This window comes from Hippoglossus hippoglossus, chromosome 13 (assembly GCF_009819705.1).
Source record: "Hippoglossus hippoglossus isolate fHipHip1 chromosome 13, fHipHip1.pri, whole genome shotgun sequence".
In the NCBI taxonomy this organism is placed as follows: Eukaryota; Metazoa; Chordata; class Actinopteri; order Pleuronectiformes; family Pleuronectidae; genus Hippoglossus; species Hippoglossus hippoglossus.
The window spans coordinates 22,379,297-22,396,104 of NC_047163.1; the positions used below are offsets into that span (position 1 = coordinate 22,379,297).

Consider the following 16,808-nt stretch of genomic DNA (forward strand, 5'->3'; position numbering starts at 1 on the left):
AACTCCACTGGTGGCAGATGGGATTTGAGTATTTGGGGGAGAGAGAGGACATTATTCAGATAGTGTCCTGTGCCTTCACTGCTATAATCTTTTTTTTTAACCATTCACCTTAATGGGACAACCTTCTGCCTTTTGATTATTTGGGGTGCCAGCTCCTTGCTATACTCAGAGTTCTGTTTTAGTTTTTTCAAGCTGCCCTCACTAATGATCAGCAATGCATCAACTCAGTGACTCGCTGATATAGTCAACCTAACACACATTATTACTAAGTGATAGCTTTAATCATCCTCTTTCTCTTTAACCACTGGTCCAGTAAATAGTTTTCTAAGAGGTCAGGAAGATGAGGTTTTTGGAGGCCTTGGTGGGAAATTATCTTTGGGTCAGTGATATCATTAGATACAACACCATCAGGAGAGCCATTCCTGCGAATCCCCCACCACAGCTGTTCACATTAGTCCTCTTCATGTGCGGGATATAAGAAGACCGTCGGAGCAGATGATTATGCTAACAAAATGTCCCCTTCCTGCCTGCTCTGCGGACCCCAAAAAAAGAGTCATCTTCTTTTAATCGAACCCATTGCTTTTTAATGGTCGGCGATAGAGGGAAGAGGGAAGAGGGACATACTTGTGCTCAGCGCGGGCATGTGAGCATCCATCGTCTGCACCAGCACAGAATGTCCTCACATCTGCCGCCGCTATGAGAGGAAGTGAAGGCAGGAAGCGCGCGCTCTCCGCCCACCATTAGTTAGCGGCACCTCAAGCAATCATTTTATTCAAATCGGCCTGGTGCTGTACCCCAGTCCAATCAATGGCATTTATCTACTCTTTGAAAAAAGCCGATAATGGGATGAGGCAGCACAGGGAGCGAGGCAAAGCGGGGGAGGTGTTAGTGCTCTAAAGTGCCTCGTCTATTTATGTCCTTTGTTTAAATGGAAATAGAACATGACAGTGTTGATTGCATGATTAGCCTTGAGGGCTAACGTCAATCAAGAGTCTGTGGTGTGTATGGTGATCTTGACACAGACATGTTGTAAACTGTGGCTATTGCGTAATTTGGCATAAAAAGTAGGAACATGATCTGAAATTGAGAATCAGCCACCCTGTTTAGACCTGGCATTACCACACGTTTCGGGCGATCCAATCTCAAGTGGACACCTCTCGGTACAGGTGTGAATGGTACCCAAGTTTCACGTCTGTGGAGATTGTCAGTCGTCCAGGTCATGGTATATTCAAGTGCTAAAAACAGGTCAACTGGACTTGGTTGAGTTTCTTGAAGACGTTTCAGCTCTCATCCAAGAGATGTGGAACACATTGACTTGCATCCACGCTCCTCCGTGCTCTCACCATGCATTAGGTCATTGCAAACTGCACTGATGTACCCAATTGTTTGCATGTGCAGCAAGGAAGGGACATTCAAAGGGAAGATTCAGCGAGAGACAGATGACACTTAAGGAGGAGATCAAAACACCAGAGCGAAATGCAAAGTCACTGATAGTTAGTTCCGTGATCTTACCATCTGCTTGAGCTCATTTGTTTACAAGGAAGAAAAAGCATCCTTTGCAATGAGAACACAACCTGGATTTTCAAGGGATTTCATTTCAAAAAGCAGTCTGGATGCTTGAGCAAAACGCCCACCAATGACACAGTGCTGCTCACTCCGAAACATCTCATGGCTGTTTAACACTTTTGCTATTGTTATTTACAGCAAAGCATGACTTGCAAAGATGTAAAGTAGCTGTTTTCCTTCTCCCTCTCGGTTTCCTGTCATAAAAGAAGAACGGCTCACCCCCGCCCACCATTTCACCCCCCCCATCCTGTCCCCAGCTCCTCTACAAACCTGATATGACACACACCTCTAAGCTTACCTTGGAGTACATGGCCCCATTGAGGACCTCCCCATTGCGGATCCAAATGATTGAGGCTGCTGGCTTGGCGTTGTCAGCGTGGCACGTCAGATTGAGCGGGTCGCCAGCCCTTAGACTCACCACTGGCCCCCCGCTGATGACTGGGTCCTCTGGGGGAACTATTGATACAGACACACAGAGAGGGAGGCGTTAGGGATATGATAAACATCTGATAATGAATGGAAGATTTGTACCAGCAAATCAATACGGACTGAGTAATTCTGTTAATATGGACCATTAGTAAAGTATGCGTGCAATTGAGTTTTTAATCGATATATAACATGTTTTGTTGTTGAGGGCGCTCTGGCAAGTAAAAGAGAAAAAAAAAAACACTTAACATGCATCAGCTTTGTTTATCTGATGTGTTGCACTTCCACAACACTGTGATGCAGAAAATATATACTGAACCACTTGAGACAAAACTAGCTCATATATGATACCCGCAAGGATTTGAATGAGTGACGCGGAATCTCATCACACAGTTAATTTCCATATAATTAGTGAATTTATAACACCAGAAAGAGCTGTGAGAAACTGAGTTTATTGTATGCAAATGAAGTTTCTATGAGAATGGAAGCCATGTTTATGGTTACTTGTTCAGGGGAGCTAATAATTTCACAGTGAGACATAGATTTAATTGTTTTTTTTCCTGTTCTTTATGGAAAACTAGCAGTAGATAAATAAAGATAAAGTAACTGCATGAACATTCAAATAACCATCCATCCAACCATCCACATTCATACAGCGCACACAGAAATATATAAACCCCTCCAAAAGAAGCATCACAACAATGCTATGCATGCCTCCAAATGGCACTGATCAAAGTCCTATTCCTGTTATGCCCATGAGACGATCTGTTTTTTTTGTTTCTTATAACTGAAACTGCAGTGAATTATTGATTGACCTGAGTGCTCATTACAATGCAGATCTGGGGCAAGATGAAATCAAAGGCTGCAGGCAGCTGCCATATTCCCCCTGCAAAAGCATCATAATTGGAAGGAAGGTTGTTATGGGTGAGATTTATGCCGTCAGACAGCACCGAGATGAGTGGAAAGAAAGAACAATTTCATTTGAGACACTGGTTTGTATGTTTAATGACAATAAATATGAAAGGGCTGTTTCATGGCAGACGTAAATGAGGATGTGATTTCAGAGTCAGTTGTGTCTATACAATAATGCTGCTCTACAGAAAAGGTTATCCATTTATCTAGCTCAGTTTTAGTTGCCATTCATTTATTTTTAACATCATCAAACAAAAGCATTTTGTAATTATCACTTATTATAATATTCTTTATAGTTAGTGGCAGTGCCCATGATATCCAGGCTGTATGGAAATTACAAGTCTGATGAATGTGAATCAAAGGATTCACATGAAATTAAACGCATCATACAGTGTTACTGTTATTTCAGACTTGCTGTTTACTGTCCTCTCCCCAATGGTAACATCGTGCTGTGAGTGCTAATGCAAACCCAGGATTTCACACTGATAAAGCTGCAAATTAAAACTGGGCCATTTTTTCTAGTTAAGCAGTCACAACAAATGCAATGTGTTTGTTATTGTGGTTTACGCGAACTATGATTAATTGTTAAAATGTGTCATAAAAAACAAAACATTGTCATTATGGTTTTTTTGTTCAGCATATCTGTTTGCACATTCAAATTGCACATTGTAATGAAATTAGGAGCAAATTCCAATGGGTTGAGTTTCTAAGGGCGTTTTCACACCTGACCATGGGCTGAACTAATGGTCATGTCTTTGTTAAACGGTCTACACTTGATCTGGTTAGTTTTCATTTTTAATTTCACAATCAAATTTTGGGAGCGGACAAAAGACTTTTGTATAACATACATACTACCTATCGTCCTTTTGTGGGGGCTGCATTTATCTATTCTTGACATTGATTGGTTTGTGGAGAGGCCAGTTTAATTCGTTCAATTGGTTGCCACTGTTATATCTTTATAACTACCAGCAAAATGAACATCCTCGTTGTTCAAACACTGTATCGTCTGAAGCGAGGACTACGAGCAAACCTGCCACCGACTTCAGCTTCTTTTTCTTCTCCTATTGTTTCATGCTGTCTCAATTTCCTGCAACTGGTCAGACAGGCCAAACTATCAAAACAAACCAAAGATTCTTAAACCAATTTCTTCATTAAAACAAAATATATTAACAGATGCACTGGATGCTCTTACGTTGTATCTCTGTAAGTAAGTAGTTGCTCAATTGTCCATTATTCAAAGGGCCATGTGGTATTTTTGGCACGGCACAGAGCAAGTGGAGCAGCACTTAAAATTGGTCATCCAAAGAAATGTCGTACTCCGGTTCTTTGTCACACACAAGCTGGTCTTAGTCTTGCTATGGGTTAATCGGTGCACAGGGTTTGGCGTTTTTGGTCTTGTGGTTGTGACTCATGCCTTTTATAACATAAAACATGGAAAAATGTTTGTTTGTGCAAATTGTCAGACAATATAAGCATCACTGCTACACATTTAGCAATGAGTAAGAACTTAATCAGACCAGTGTGGGAACAGTCTAGTCTGGACTCTGACTAAACCGATGACCAACTTGACCCGCGACCCTGTGATTCCGAAGGCAATTCCCACTCAATGGTTCCTGTTGTGTGTATAATTTGAAACATGGTGTTTTATTCTGGACGGCTCCCTTTCATCTGCTCTTCATTAATATGCGGACGGGTGGGAGAGGCGAGGGCTCTCAGGTCAGCACTTGCACATCAGACGACAATGTGTGCTTATCTTGGCAAGTGAGAAAGGATCTGTGTGAGAACATGGCCATCTCCTGTTCCTTCATCAGCAGCTAGAAACGAGGTGAAGGAGATGGCACGGGATTATTCTTGTGCTGGAGATACTTCATGGCATCTAAATGAGACGGGGAGCATGTGAAAGGCATCATGAGATGGGCTGTTCGAGAAAAGCCCTCCCAGTCATCATTACAGAAGATGAAAAAAAAATGATGCCCGGTGGTGGCACTGTGACAGTTGATTGCAAAGATCCAGTGTTATTGGCCCCCTGTCACTGCTCTCTTGCACACATGACTGAAACATTCATTAAATATAGGCATCCATAAAAAGGCTTTTTTTAGCAGAGAGGGGGGGATTAGAAAGGTGTTGGACAGCATGGGAATGATAGGTCTCCTTCACTGCACACCCAAGTCAGGCGATTTCATATTATTGCTTAAACGTGCTCAAACATCTGGAGAGAAAGGGAGATCATGGTCCTTTTGCGCTGTTGAAGGAAATACTCCTTTACACCTTTCTACACACAGCAATGTAAACACATGCTGCAGGGTCAGAAGAAAACACGGCTATATGTGATTATAACCTAGCAGGCTGTTTCAGTAAGTTACAGTTTGACCTTTAATTGTCTCAGTTGTCTGCTGTTATTCAGCCTCATGTTTTCCACTGAGGGATGCCAGAGCATACGGTGCAAGAGGAGGTTATGATTTCCAGCATAGTGGGGCTGCATAGGAGATAGGAGGTCACAGGCAGACCAAATAGTGCACTGCTACACTTTCAGGTCATGTTCCCCTGGAGGGCTGCCTGCCAGCAGAACACTGTGGGTGAATGGTGAACAGACAAGGGGAAGGAGGACATGCCTGGCTGCCTCCATCCTGCCTCCCACAAGTCTGTGTCTGTCTGTCCTTCATTGTGTTTGAGGTCTTACTGTGTGCAGAAGTTGCCAGTGTGGAGACAGTTTGTAAAAGTGCGGACTGAATCTGTTGTCTCTCAAGTTACAGCACTGTTTCCGTGGCATGTTTTTAGGGATTGCCACAGCTAAAAGATGGACTAGATTATGAGGAGGACAACTGTTGGTAGGTCAAGTTTTAGAATTGTAGAGTTTGCAGATAACCTTGCTATTCTCCTCTGGGGAAAGGTTTGCCAAACAGACATACTTGAACTTTGATGCCTCCAAACCCCAGGTGATGTCCATGGATGCCACTACTCGCCATGAATGTTGACATCCAGCTATAATGATGACATTTCCTATTTCGGGAGTCTTGTCAGCAGGGACAAGGCAGCAACAAAGGACACTAGAATGAAGGCTTGTTGTGCTTTTGCCGGACTCCAGTCTGGAATTCAGAACAACAGTCCAAGGAAACTGCAATGTAAATGTAAAGAGCAATGTAAAACCAATGCTGTTGTGTGGCTCAGAATGCTGGGGAGTGACAACATGTGACATGAACAAGATTGATGCCTTCACACAAATCTGCTGCATCTTCTAGCCCGAGACAATCTCAAAGAAACAAGTTGACTTTGTGCAACAGTATTTATTGCTGCTGAATTTGATTGCTAGGTAATTGTTAACGTCACACAAAATTGTCTCATGTTTTTAAAATGAATTTTTCATAACTGAACTGAATGAAGTAAAGCTATGGAATCTCAACGCCCTTTAAATTGGTCCTCTGAATGGCCAAGGATCAAATCCCAGAGGTTACACTAAGATAGACTCTATGAGGGGAAAAGGAAGCAAGGTCATCCCAAAATAACACAGTTAAAGGAGATGGACCTAACAAGGGGCAAGGCAGAGCATGTGGCACAAGACGATTCTGTACAAGATCGCTGAAGCCTTATCTCCCACCAGGGACACAGAGGATTAAATTAGTTAAGCAAGCACCACTAAAAGCTCATAGGATAAAAACATAAATGAATACAAATGATGAGCAAAAATTAATTTCAATAGATATGTAGTTCTCTCTCTTCATCTGGGATCTTCCACGGATCCTGTCTTATGACTGCCAGGTCTGACAGTTATGCAGAGGCCAAGCCTTGAACTTGAATCAGCCATCATCATTACTGGGCTGTTTGCTAACTCGGCAGTCCCTAATGGTTCTAAATTAGCTCTTTACGGCAGCCATTCGATGGACTTGGCATAAGTAGTGTGGTCAGTGGTACAGATTGATCGCTCCTCTTTAATTACAGGGCTGACTCACTGCACACCCTGCTCCACTCACTACATTTTTTTTTCTTCTTGGGGATAATAATGTAATCCCTTTCAACACTTTGCACAAATTTGCATTCTCACGTGCATGCATATACATACACTGTTGGCATGCATACGCACAGACACTGACATTCGGATGTATTTCAGTGATTACAGGTTTTGTGTAAATCAAGGTTAACTGATTGCAGATCAGTCACAAAAGAGTTTGTGTTTTTAATATATGTCTGTACTAATCAAAGCCGTATGGCATTGGGTGTCACCTGAGAATGTAAAGTAGACAGTTAATTACTTTCATTATTAAAAAGGGTTCCTTTGAGTTAGTTTCACCCATGGTTTTGTTACAGCAGTAGTTTTTACATGGGTTATAAGGCGATGAGGTTAGCTCAGGGTTAAGGTTCGAGGTCTATCATCTCATCTATCTGACTTATCTGACCATTAAGCTCCATCTTGGAGACCGAAATCAACCAGAAAAAAAAGACACTGATGTCAGATAGCCTGGACTTCAATGAGATCATTTACTTTTACTGGATAATCAAAGATATCCATAAATGAGACCAAGGCATATTGATGTGTAATTAACTCAACAGTGCAAGGCAGTAAGCCTGTCACCCTTAAGAGGGTCCTGAATAAACCCAGAGGGTCATAAAGCTGCCTTTTGCCTTACATATTAATTCTACAAACACAGCACATAAAATGTCCCTAAATACATAAAAACTTGAATTTACAGTAGGCGAGAGGCAGATGATGACATTTGGTGGAAATGGCTGAGAAGTTCTCTTCAGTCTGGTAACAACTGGTGTCGCCAACGGTGTGCCTGCTGGGTTGTTTGGGTCGAACCAATATTTGGGGGACCCTCTCCAAAGCATCAAATTAAAACCTTGCGAGCACCCCAGCTTTCCAGGAGCACGAGCAAGGGAGAAAAAGCAATTTGGAGGCAAATGAATGAGAGAGGGCTCCTCACTAGGATGCTGGAGGGGTAAGGCTAGCAATGTGTATCTGCTGTAGTGCTGTGCTTCAGCGGACGTGTCCTGAACAACAATGAGCTCCCTGACTTGCCTGTCTATTTCAGAGGAATACTCGCACGGGCCGCCTGTCACCCCACTGCGACAGCTTGCAGAGTTTGTGATTGATAGATCAAGAAAAAAAAAAGAATTCTTAACCAAAAGGAGAGAAATACCCAGCACAGGTTAATACAGGAGACATGCGTGGCTCACTGGCCCAAATCACTGGTCCTTTTCAAGTGCTGTCATTGTACACCTGTTTGAAATCCAGAAGATCTTCAGCCATGCGTGTGCACATGCACACACATGACAAGGGAAAGTGAATGAGTGAAATGATTGAATGAGAGACTAACACACAGAATAATTTGACTCTTAAACAGAATAGGAGTCTGCAATCGCAAATAGCATGACAGCCTGTGCAAAATGAAAAAAAAAACAAAAGCTGCAGATGATTGATTTGCAGGAAAGTGTGCTTTGCCACATGGTAAAGAATGAACTGAGAGTGTAGATGTGGCTCTGAAGAAAAATGGAGATATGGAAATTTAATTGAATCGGGGACAAACAAGAGAAGACTCAAAGGCCGTACAGTAAGGAAACAGTAATCTTTGGCCTTGTTGGTGTCACGATCGACCAAATGAACTGTGCAAAATAAAATGGAGGGACGGAGGGATGAAGATGAGATGAGGAGTAGGGGGATGCCAGAGCTGTCAGAGATGTGCTGTGACTGCTCCGTCACAGCGCAGCCATGTGCAGCCCGAAAAGCTGCTCGCCACAGATTGGGAGGGTGCTGACATTGCTGCTCGCCACCCAGCCGAGTTGTGCTATGTATCTACAGTATGTGTGTACGTGTGTTTGTAAGGACGGGATGCGAGAAATTTGAAACTCAGGATCATAACGGGATCCCCGGTTGAAAATAAAAACGGTTATTTCACGGATTTGCCAATTATTAGCCCTTTTAGAGACTAAACAAGAGGTTATTCTTGCCAATAAATCAAAGATCAAAAGTTGCCCCTTCATCGCTCACCCCAAGTTGCATCTGTCGTACTGTTAGCACAGATTTGCACTAAAAACTAACAAAACACCTGGCCTTACCGGAGTCAGTATGCCACCCAGCTCTTAGTCCAGCCAATGGTTATCTCTCACCTTGATTGCAATGCCCTTCTGGCGAGCTTCCCTTCTGTGAGACCCGAAACGATGATCCAGAATCCACCAGAGGCCACCAGAATCAAATTCAACTAGCAAAAGCAACTTCTGGGACTGAGTCCTCTTGGTCGCAGCGTTCCTCCAAGGAACTGGCATTGCCATTCCAGCAGACAAGGCAATCGCCGTACAGGCTGTTCTTGTCTGTGGTCATTGGTGTATAAAGTTGCTATGCAGTTCTTCAAGAACCTCCTAAAGACCAATCTCTTTAGAGAGCGCCTCCTCTCCTCACTCCTCTCACAGCTTGCACGCCTAACTCGCACTTATTATTCCCTTTCAATGCACTTTACCTGATCTCCTAATTTGTCTTGTTGAATACATTTAGCACTTAGCACTTACTTCGAGGTCTCCTACTCTGCTGGAGCTTACGTTTTGTTCCTCACTTGTGAGTAACTTTGGATAAAAGTGTCTGCCAGATGAGTAAATGCTAATGTTTTTCAATTTTTCTTCATGTCAATCATTCCCTTCTGATAGCAATTAGAGTCAGCTGAAGCAAACCTGTTTACTATGTAGCGTGAATTTAAATCAGCTCGGTACCTGTGCACAGTTGGTATTGTTGTACTGCGGAGCACAGATGTATTTGCATTATTTCTCTTCCTTCTGTCGAGATGCTGAGGGGGAAAAAAAACAACCTACATGCAGTCTGTCTGCCATAATCGCACACCTGCTCACAGTCCCTCTGATATCATAGTTGTAGTTATCACTCCGTCTCGTGTTTCAGACAAAATGGCAGAAAAGGCAGTGTAATATAAGCACTACAGTCGTATTTTTCTCGGAGAAGCAATGCCGTTTAGGACACCTTATCTCTCCCTGTGCTTCGACTTAGATGCATGGCTAGACTGAAATTAGCTTTTGTAAGAGACAAATTGGTTACGTCCACTGGAGGCCTTCTGAACTCATTGCTGGAATATAGTGTGACATGTAGCTTTAATGGCCCAGAATCTGGCTCAACCCACTTATCAATCAATCTAATCAAATTTTATTTGTATAGCCCATATTCACAAATCACAATTTGTCTCATAGGGCTTTAACAAGGTGTGACATCCTCTGCCCTTAACCCTCAACAGGAGTAAGGAAAAACTACAAAAAATAAGGGTATTTGCAGCATTGATTAGAATAAACACTTTGTAGCATAATGGAAGGTCAATGAATTGATGGATTATTGTCAGTAAGGGTCGAGTATCTGAGTAGAAATATTGTATATCAAGCAATCCTGTTGTAATCATAGTCCACCATCGGCTGCCACCTCGATCGTGGTCCACCACCACGTATGCACTCACAATTTCCACAGCGACACTCAGTAAGAAGGATATAGCTAATTTCTAGTATCTAAAATGATTGAAAAAGGTAAGCAAAAAATATGTGCATCTACACAGTACTCACACGCAAAAAGCTTACTGCTATGTCCTGTGATTAACAGCGAGGTAATAGAGCTAACACCACTCATTAAGTAGCAGACTAATTAAAGTTACCTCTATCTGTGCTGAGCTGTCACACAGCTCTACAGAAGCTTCTCTGAAACACTGCATGCCCCAGTAATCCCAGCTCAGGTGAACAGGCAAACAGAACATACAGAAGCCACTGCTTTACTGAGATATTTTTCCCCAAGAAGCAACAACAGCCAAACTACATTCGTTGCTACATAGTCAGGACACTTGCAAACTATGTCTTTTATTACAGACCCATCATTAGTCAGCAGTTCCCACTCGCTGTGAACAGCATCACTGGTTAAATTAGCAGTGAAAGAGCTCACACGCTCTCAGCAGAGAGCAGAGTGAACGCCACGGATCGTGGTTTTGACAAAATACACATTCATGGACTGTGTGGAGCAGCTTCTGTCATGTTTTCAGAATGAAAACTTCTAATTCCTCAGGAGAGTCTTTCTTTTTTTTTTTACTCTGCCCTCAAAGTTCACTTCCATTACTAAAAGGATGGCAGCATGATCCTTGAAAAATAATGAATTCAGACTTATCCACAGAAATGGCTGATTCAGCGTTGGCAATTGGAAGCAACATTAACAAAAGATACCCTTGGGCTTTTGTGTACATGAATATTGTCGCTGAAGCACGAGTCCAAAACATTAACAATGCAGGAAAGGAAAACAACGAGCTTGCACACAACGATCCATCAAAAATGTTTGTTAGAGGATCAGCTCACACTCAATTTATGAACTGCCTGTCATTTTGTGGAGGGTTTCTGAAGTTTCCCCCCCGCAACAACTGCATGTACAACTCATTACAACAATGGAGGGTACGAGGTATTGGTTAAAAAATAATGGGGTCAAATGTAAAACTAACAAAATGCTGTGCTGGAAAGCCTGTCATCCCCCAGGAGCAATGGTGTGTATAAAGGGGACAAAAGAAAACAACTCCTCTTGGCCTCACACAGCACTTCACATGGCCGTGTGTTTTCAGTAAAAGGGAAATATTTTCACCAGATGAAGAGTCAAGCTTTGTAACCTCTGGTTATTTGCTTTGAGTAAGATTAACCTCTGAAAGCATTTCCCAACTTCTGCCTGATCACAGTCCGTGTGTGTGTGACCCCTTGTGACCCGGTGCCAAGCAGAGCTTGAACATAAGAGAGAAAATTATGAAAACGTGTCAAAAAATGTATCTAAGACTAAGCCGTGCTAAAACACCCTCGCTTGCCCTTGAAGTAAAAAAAAAAACATGAGTAATGCGTATGCTTTGAGCCTTAAATTAAACTGAGAGTCAGTTTATGTGAGAGAACCTGCATTTATTACACAGGGATAGCAACAATTCAGCTGGCTTTTTTTTTTTTTTTTTTATGGAAATGTGTGCAAAAGTGATAAATCATATTGACCACTTTGTTATCTTTGGTGTTTATCTTTGCTAAATACCAGATAGGCCATTTTAAACTTCAATCAAGAGAGATTACATTGGCGCACAGAGTCTCTGTGTAATACTTTGCAAATTAATTGTGTATCCTTTCAACACAGTAAATTAAGAAAATGTAATCATCAAAGAAATCCATGCCTCTGCATTAACTAGAAATCAGTCAGTGACTTAAAGAGAAGAAAAAGATAAAGAAGAAGAGAGTGGAAGAAACCGCCGAGACTCACACTGAAGTGAGAGGAATGAGTCAATAAATGCAGCTAGATTTATCTCCACCATGGAGATTATGTTTTTGTCTGTGTTTTTTGTGAGCAGGATACTGCAAAAACTACTCTGGGGAGAGATGGGGAATGATTTCGGGAAGAAGCCATTTAATTTTGTCGCGGATAACATTGTGAGACAGTTTTTCAGCATTCTCATAATCTTTTAAGATAATAATTCATGGATCTTACTTACAGATCCAAATAAACAAGACCCCTTATATCAATACACACAGAACAACTTAGATTTTAAAAAATATCTTTTTTTTTGGGGGACCAAAGACCTTTATGAAAAAACGATGACCTCCATTCCCTTTGTTCTAGTGGTCCCAAACCTAAGGTAGAAAGATTAGAGCAAAGGTCTGGAGCAGTTCCAACTTGCTGCGAGGGATATAATTAGCCTCAGGGGTATTTTTTGGACCTAAAACCCTCCATTCTCTTCCTTCATGACTAATTCACAAGACCTTGATTCTCCTTTGGCATCTGAGGCTGAGCCTGCGAGCCATGTCAACGCTCGGATGGCTGAAGTTCACTGTCAGTTTTTGTTGTCAGAGCTTGTTGATGGAGGAATCTCACTATTGTTCCTAAATGTTGATGTGTGGCTATTGTTTTCCTCTTTTTAATTTCAGCACCTATGAACTTAATATTAAAATATATAAAACAATTTTAAAGGCATTCGCTTGGCTACTTTAATATGTTCTTGTAGTCAGGGTCAATGCTGCCGCATCGTTTAAGTCACGTGACCTGTTTACCTTTCAAGGACAAACTCAGCAAGTCCTTAGAAGGAAAAGCAAAGAAAATGGAAAACATGCAGTTTTTATTCTTTAATAAAGTTTTTTTTCTCTGTGTTAGAAAAAAATATTTGTGTTATGTTATTCCCGAGCCTATCTAAGTCAAGAGGAGAGTTATCCCTCTGATACGGCACATCGAGGAGTTGGGGCTGATATTGACTTATAAAAGATAGAGGATAGAGTTTTAGATTTATTCTGCTGTCAGCTTGGAGGAGCGAGGTGTATGTGTGAGTATGTGTGCACTGGTGGGCGTGGGCGTGCATGTAAGCTTATTGTGTATATGCCTATGTAATTGTGTGTGTGTGTGCACGTTTGAGTGTGTGCGTGCACAGGTGTGTGGGGCCATAGCTGTTTTCCAAGTCGATAGACACTCTCCGTCACCACTGGCAAGTAACTGACAGCTTGGTGTTTGCAGTGACACAGGCCTTGCATATATTTCCTCCATTACCTTGTGTGTACGTCAGCCTGGATTTCTACCTGGGAAGTGCATTCCGGAGTCAGCTGTGGCTCGGCAGGGGATTAAACACGCACCTTCTATTCAGGCTTATTGCAAGAAATGATAAAACCCCCTCACAATCCATCCACCCCCCCCAAAAAGAGGCATTCTCTTTCTCATTGCTGATTACTCATTTAAATACAGTGGGGCCAAGTACTGAACTTCCTGCTGCTGTATGTTGTTTGCAGTCCTAAGACAAGCTTTGGCAAATACATTTTTTTTTTTGTTGCTTTAATTACTTTGAGTAGTCAGTGTGGGGCTTGCCAAATTACGAAAGCACAGTGCCAAAGGGATTCAAACCAAAACGAAGTATTATTTGCATCCGCTGTGTATGGAAGCTGTTTGCATGGGAATGTTTTAAAAAAACGAATTGGCCTTGTCATACTTCTATGCATACTCATATAATTTAAAGAAATGGGCATTATGTATGGTATTTGTGCAGTATTAATACTAAAACCTAAAATGCCCTTACATGCCCTTTGAACACAGTTGAATTGATCAAGTCCATTGACAATGATTTTCCCTCCTCTACTTGATGCCGTGATCCAATAGCAAGGTTTCTGTGAAAAGCTCCATGTCCGAGCAGCTGAACGCCGAATAATCAGAGTGAGCACAGGGAGATGGACAGTAGCAGAAGGTAGGGCAGTGCAGTCGTAACAGACATTTTTAGCTCTCTGTAGAAGTATCCATAATTATTCACTCATATCCATTTGCAGGAGAGCTTGAAAGCCAGAGAAATGTTATGCCGCAATTTGTCTCCCCCTCTCTTTTTTTCCTCCTGCTGCCTTCTCCCCTACAAATCGTTAGTTTCACTTTTCATTAGGCTGGATCAATAAGGCGGATCAGTCGCTCATGGCGAGGATACTGCGCGGCAGACACCCCTCTCTCCCTCTCACAAGCCTTTTTTCCCCTCACCTCATTCTCTTTTACTCTGTCATTGACTCAAGTGGAGCATCTGAGGTTCGAGAGAAGAAGCAGGAAACGAGACGGGATTCTACTCTTGTTAGCCAGTAGGGCAGAAATGGCAAAGGTGAAAGAAAACCCAATAAAGATAAATTATGAGCTTGCGACCACTCGAGCTTACAGTAATAATGGAAATGGAGGCTGCAAATGTTAAGGTCTGTAAATTAAAAGTCATATTGACACCGGCTGCCAAATGGAAAAAAACATTTTAATCCAAATACATGGATTAAATACACAATACCAATACATTTGCGGTGGACATTTCATCAGAAAGCTGAGAAATAAGGTGCTCTAGGATGGAAATCACAGATTTGTGAAGCACCACTTTTTGTCCGAGCCCCTCGAGCTCTGGTGCTGCTTCTGCCCAGTGCTAAGGATCAAGTCAGACTGGACAATATGGCCAAAACCTTTATCAAGATAAAAATGTTCCTATCAGTCGATATCGATAATTGTCACGATAAATGTCAGATTATTATTTCTTTTAAGTTTAAAGAAGGCCTTGCTCCTGGTTTTGGTTTTTAAGCTCTTTATGAGCAGAGATCGACAAACACTTCTGAAATCTGATGTCGATCAATTATGTTTTATATGTCCTCACTGTGCACAATGCATAAGCAATATGTCAATATATATTGGAAATTTGCTGTATTGCTATTGATGAAATTACATTAATAATACACAATTATTGATATTGTTTATCACTCAGCCCTTAAAAAGTGTAGATTTGGGTTAAATATTTGAATATGCTGTTAGTGGGCTACTTATCCTTTTCTCCTCAAGACACCTGTACCTCCATCTCAGTGTGTTGGCAAATGAAAGCAGAATTCTGATTTCGCTACATTTTTTTCCAAAGAAAGAATAGATATCGAGAACTTATGTAATATGAATAAGAAGTGTTCAAAAATACTTCAACAGTTATATTGAAGAAATAATGAAAAACTAAAGAGTGGGTGAGAAGCAGGTGGCACATGCGGCAAAGCCATCTCCACGTATTGCTTTGAACAACAGTTACTGGAGGTGGTTGCTGCCAGTTCATTGGTGTTGTTTGAAAAGTGTGTGTGTGTGTGTGCGTGTGTGTGTGTGTGTCTATTTTGGACTCACCCAGCACAGTGAGACGGGCGGGACGGGACCTCATGGCCGCCTGGACTGCCTGGCACTCAAACACAGCGTCATCCATCAGCTCGACCCGCTGGATACGCAGATGATGCTCTCCTGAAACATGGTCGCCAATCACCGTGTAACGAGGATAGCCTGCAGCGCGCACACATTTGTTTGGTTAGTTTCAATCCTGTTCATAATCACAATCCTTCTTTTTATTTGTTAAAAGCAAGATGGTAAAGTTGTCATTTAAAAGCTTTGCATACTTTTTGGCAACAACAGAATCTAACAGAAACACAGTAGCCTTCTGAGTAGACGCAGTTTATTATCATGCAGTTGTAATCAGTAAACTCGTTTTAATTGGTAAAAAGCATGTGCCCATATTACATTGCACAAGCATGTTGAGTTTAATTGAGCTGCATTGAAATAGCTCATTGGTGAGTAATAGATTACTTTATAGGTGAATGTATTTTAGATTTTGATTGCTCATTTGTTCATTTCCTCACAATGCATTTTTAATACATGTTTTATAGGACACCTGGCCACGATAAGGAGCTGCTGTGGAGGATGCTACATTCTGGAGAATGATGATTTTACTGCAACCGTAAACAGGAGCAAACTCGAGTTTGAGTTGTTTCAGTGTTGCTCTGTGAAATGATTTATAGTTTAATATGCAAGAAAGCATAGCAATATCCATGAGACCTGGGCATTTTACACAAGTCAGGCGAGATATTTTTGAAAATGTCCCCTTAACTATCATCAAAATATGCATTGCGAGTGCGCTGTGAAGTGCATCTCTCCACCGGGGCGAATAAGCAAGAAGAAGAATGCGTTTGACTGGGGCTCTTTATGGGGTATTTCTCATGCGTTTGGATTTGTTCGTCTCAGATTATCCCTTTTCTCTTTCTCTCACTCCATCTTTCTAATTATTGGGGATCCAGTACAGTGGAGTGAAATGAGAATGTCTGCTGGTCAAAAATTACACTCCAAAAAAAAAAAAAAATAACGCTAAGAATTTCCAGACAATAATTGCTTTTCCCTCCAGTGGTCTTTAAGTGATGGATCAATGAGGAAACTGGTGGAGAGGATTGGAGGATTTTTTACAGCAGAACAAGGCCAGCCTCGCTCTAACTTTGTGCTTTGGAAAAAAATTAAACTTCATTCTTTAGACTCACACACTTGTCATTTCCTCCCCCAAAAAATAGTCCATCAGTACCCATCCAACCGTTGTGTCAATGCCAACAAACGTTGGAGAGTAGAATATTGATTTCTCAGTAACAGCTAG

General features: G+C 41.7%; 1 protein-coding gene across 8 annotated transcripts in view; it reads right to left on the minus strand.

Annotated features, from left to right (window-relative positions):
- kirrel3b (kirre like nephrin family adhesion molecule 3b) overlaps positions 1-16,808 on the minus strand; it is a 163,650-nt gene that overhangs the window by 44,532 nt on the left and 102,310 nt on the right. For all 8 annotated transcript variants that reach the window (XM_034605490.1, XM_034605489.1, XM_034605486.1 and 5 more), the window contains exons 3-4: positions 15,527-15,676; positions 1,865-2,022 (exon numbers count right to left, since the gene is read on the minus strand). In XM_034605490.1, coding sequence (XP_034461381.1) covers positions 1,865-2,022; positions 15,527-15,676 — 308 coding nt within the window. The remainder of the gene's footprint in view (positions 1-1,864; positions 2,023-15,526; positions 15,677-16,808) is intronic.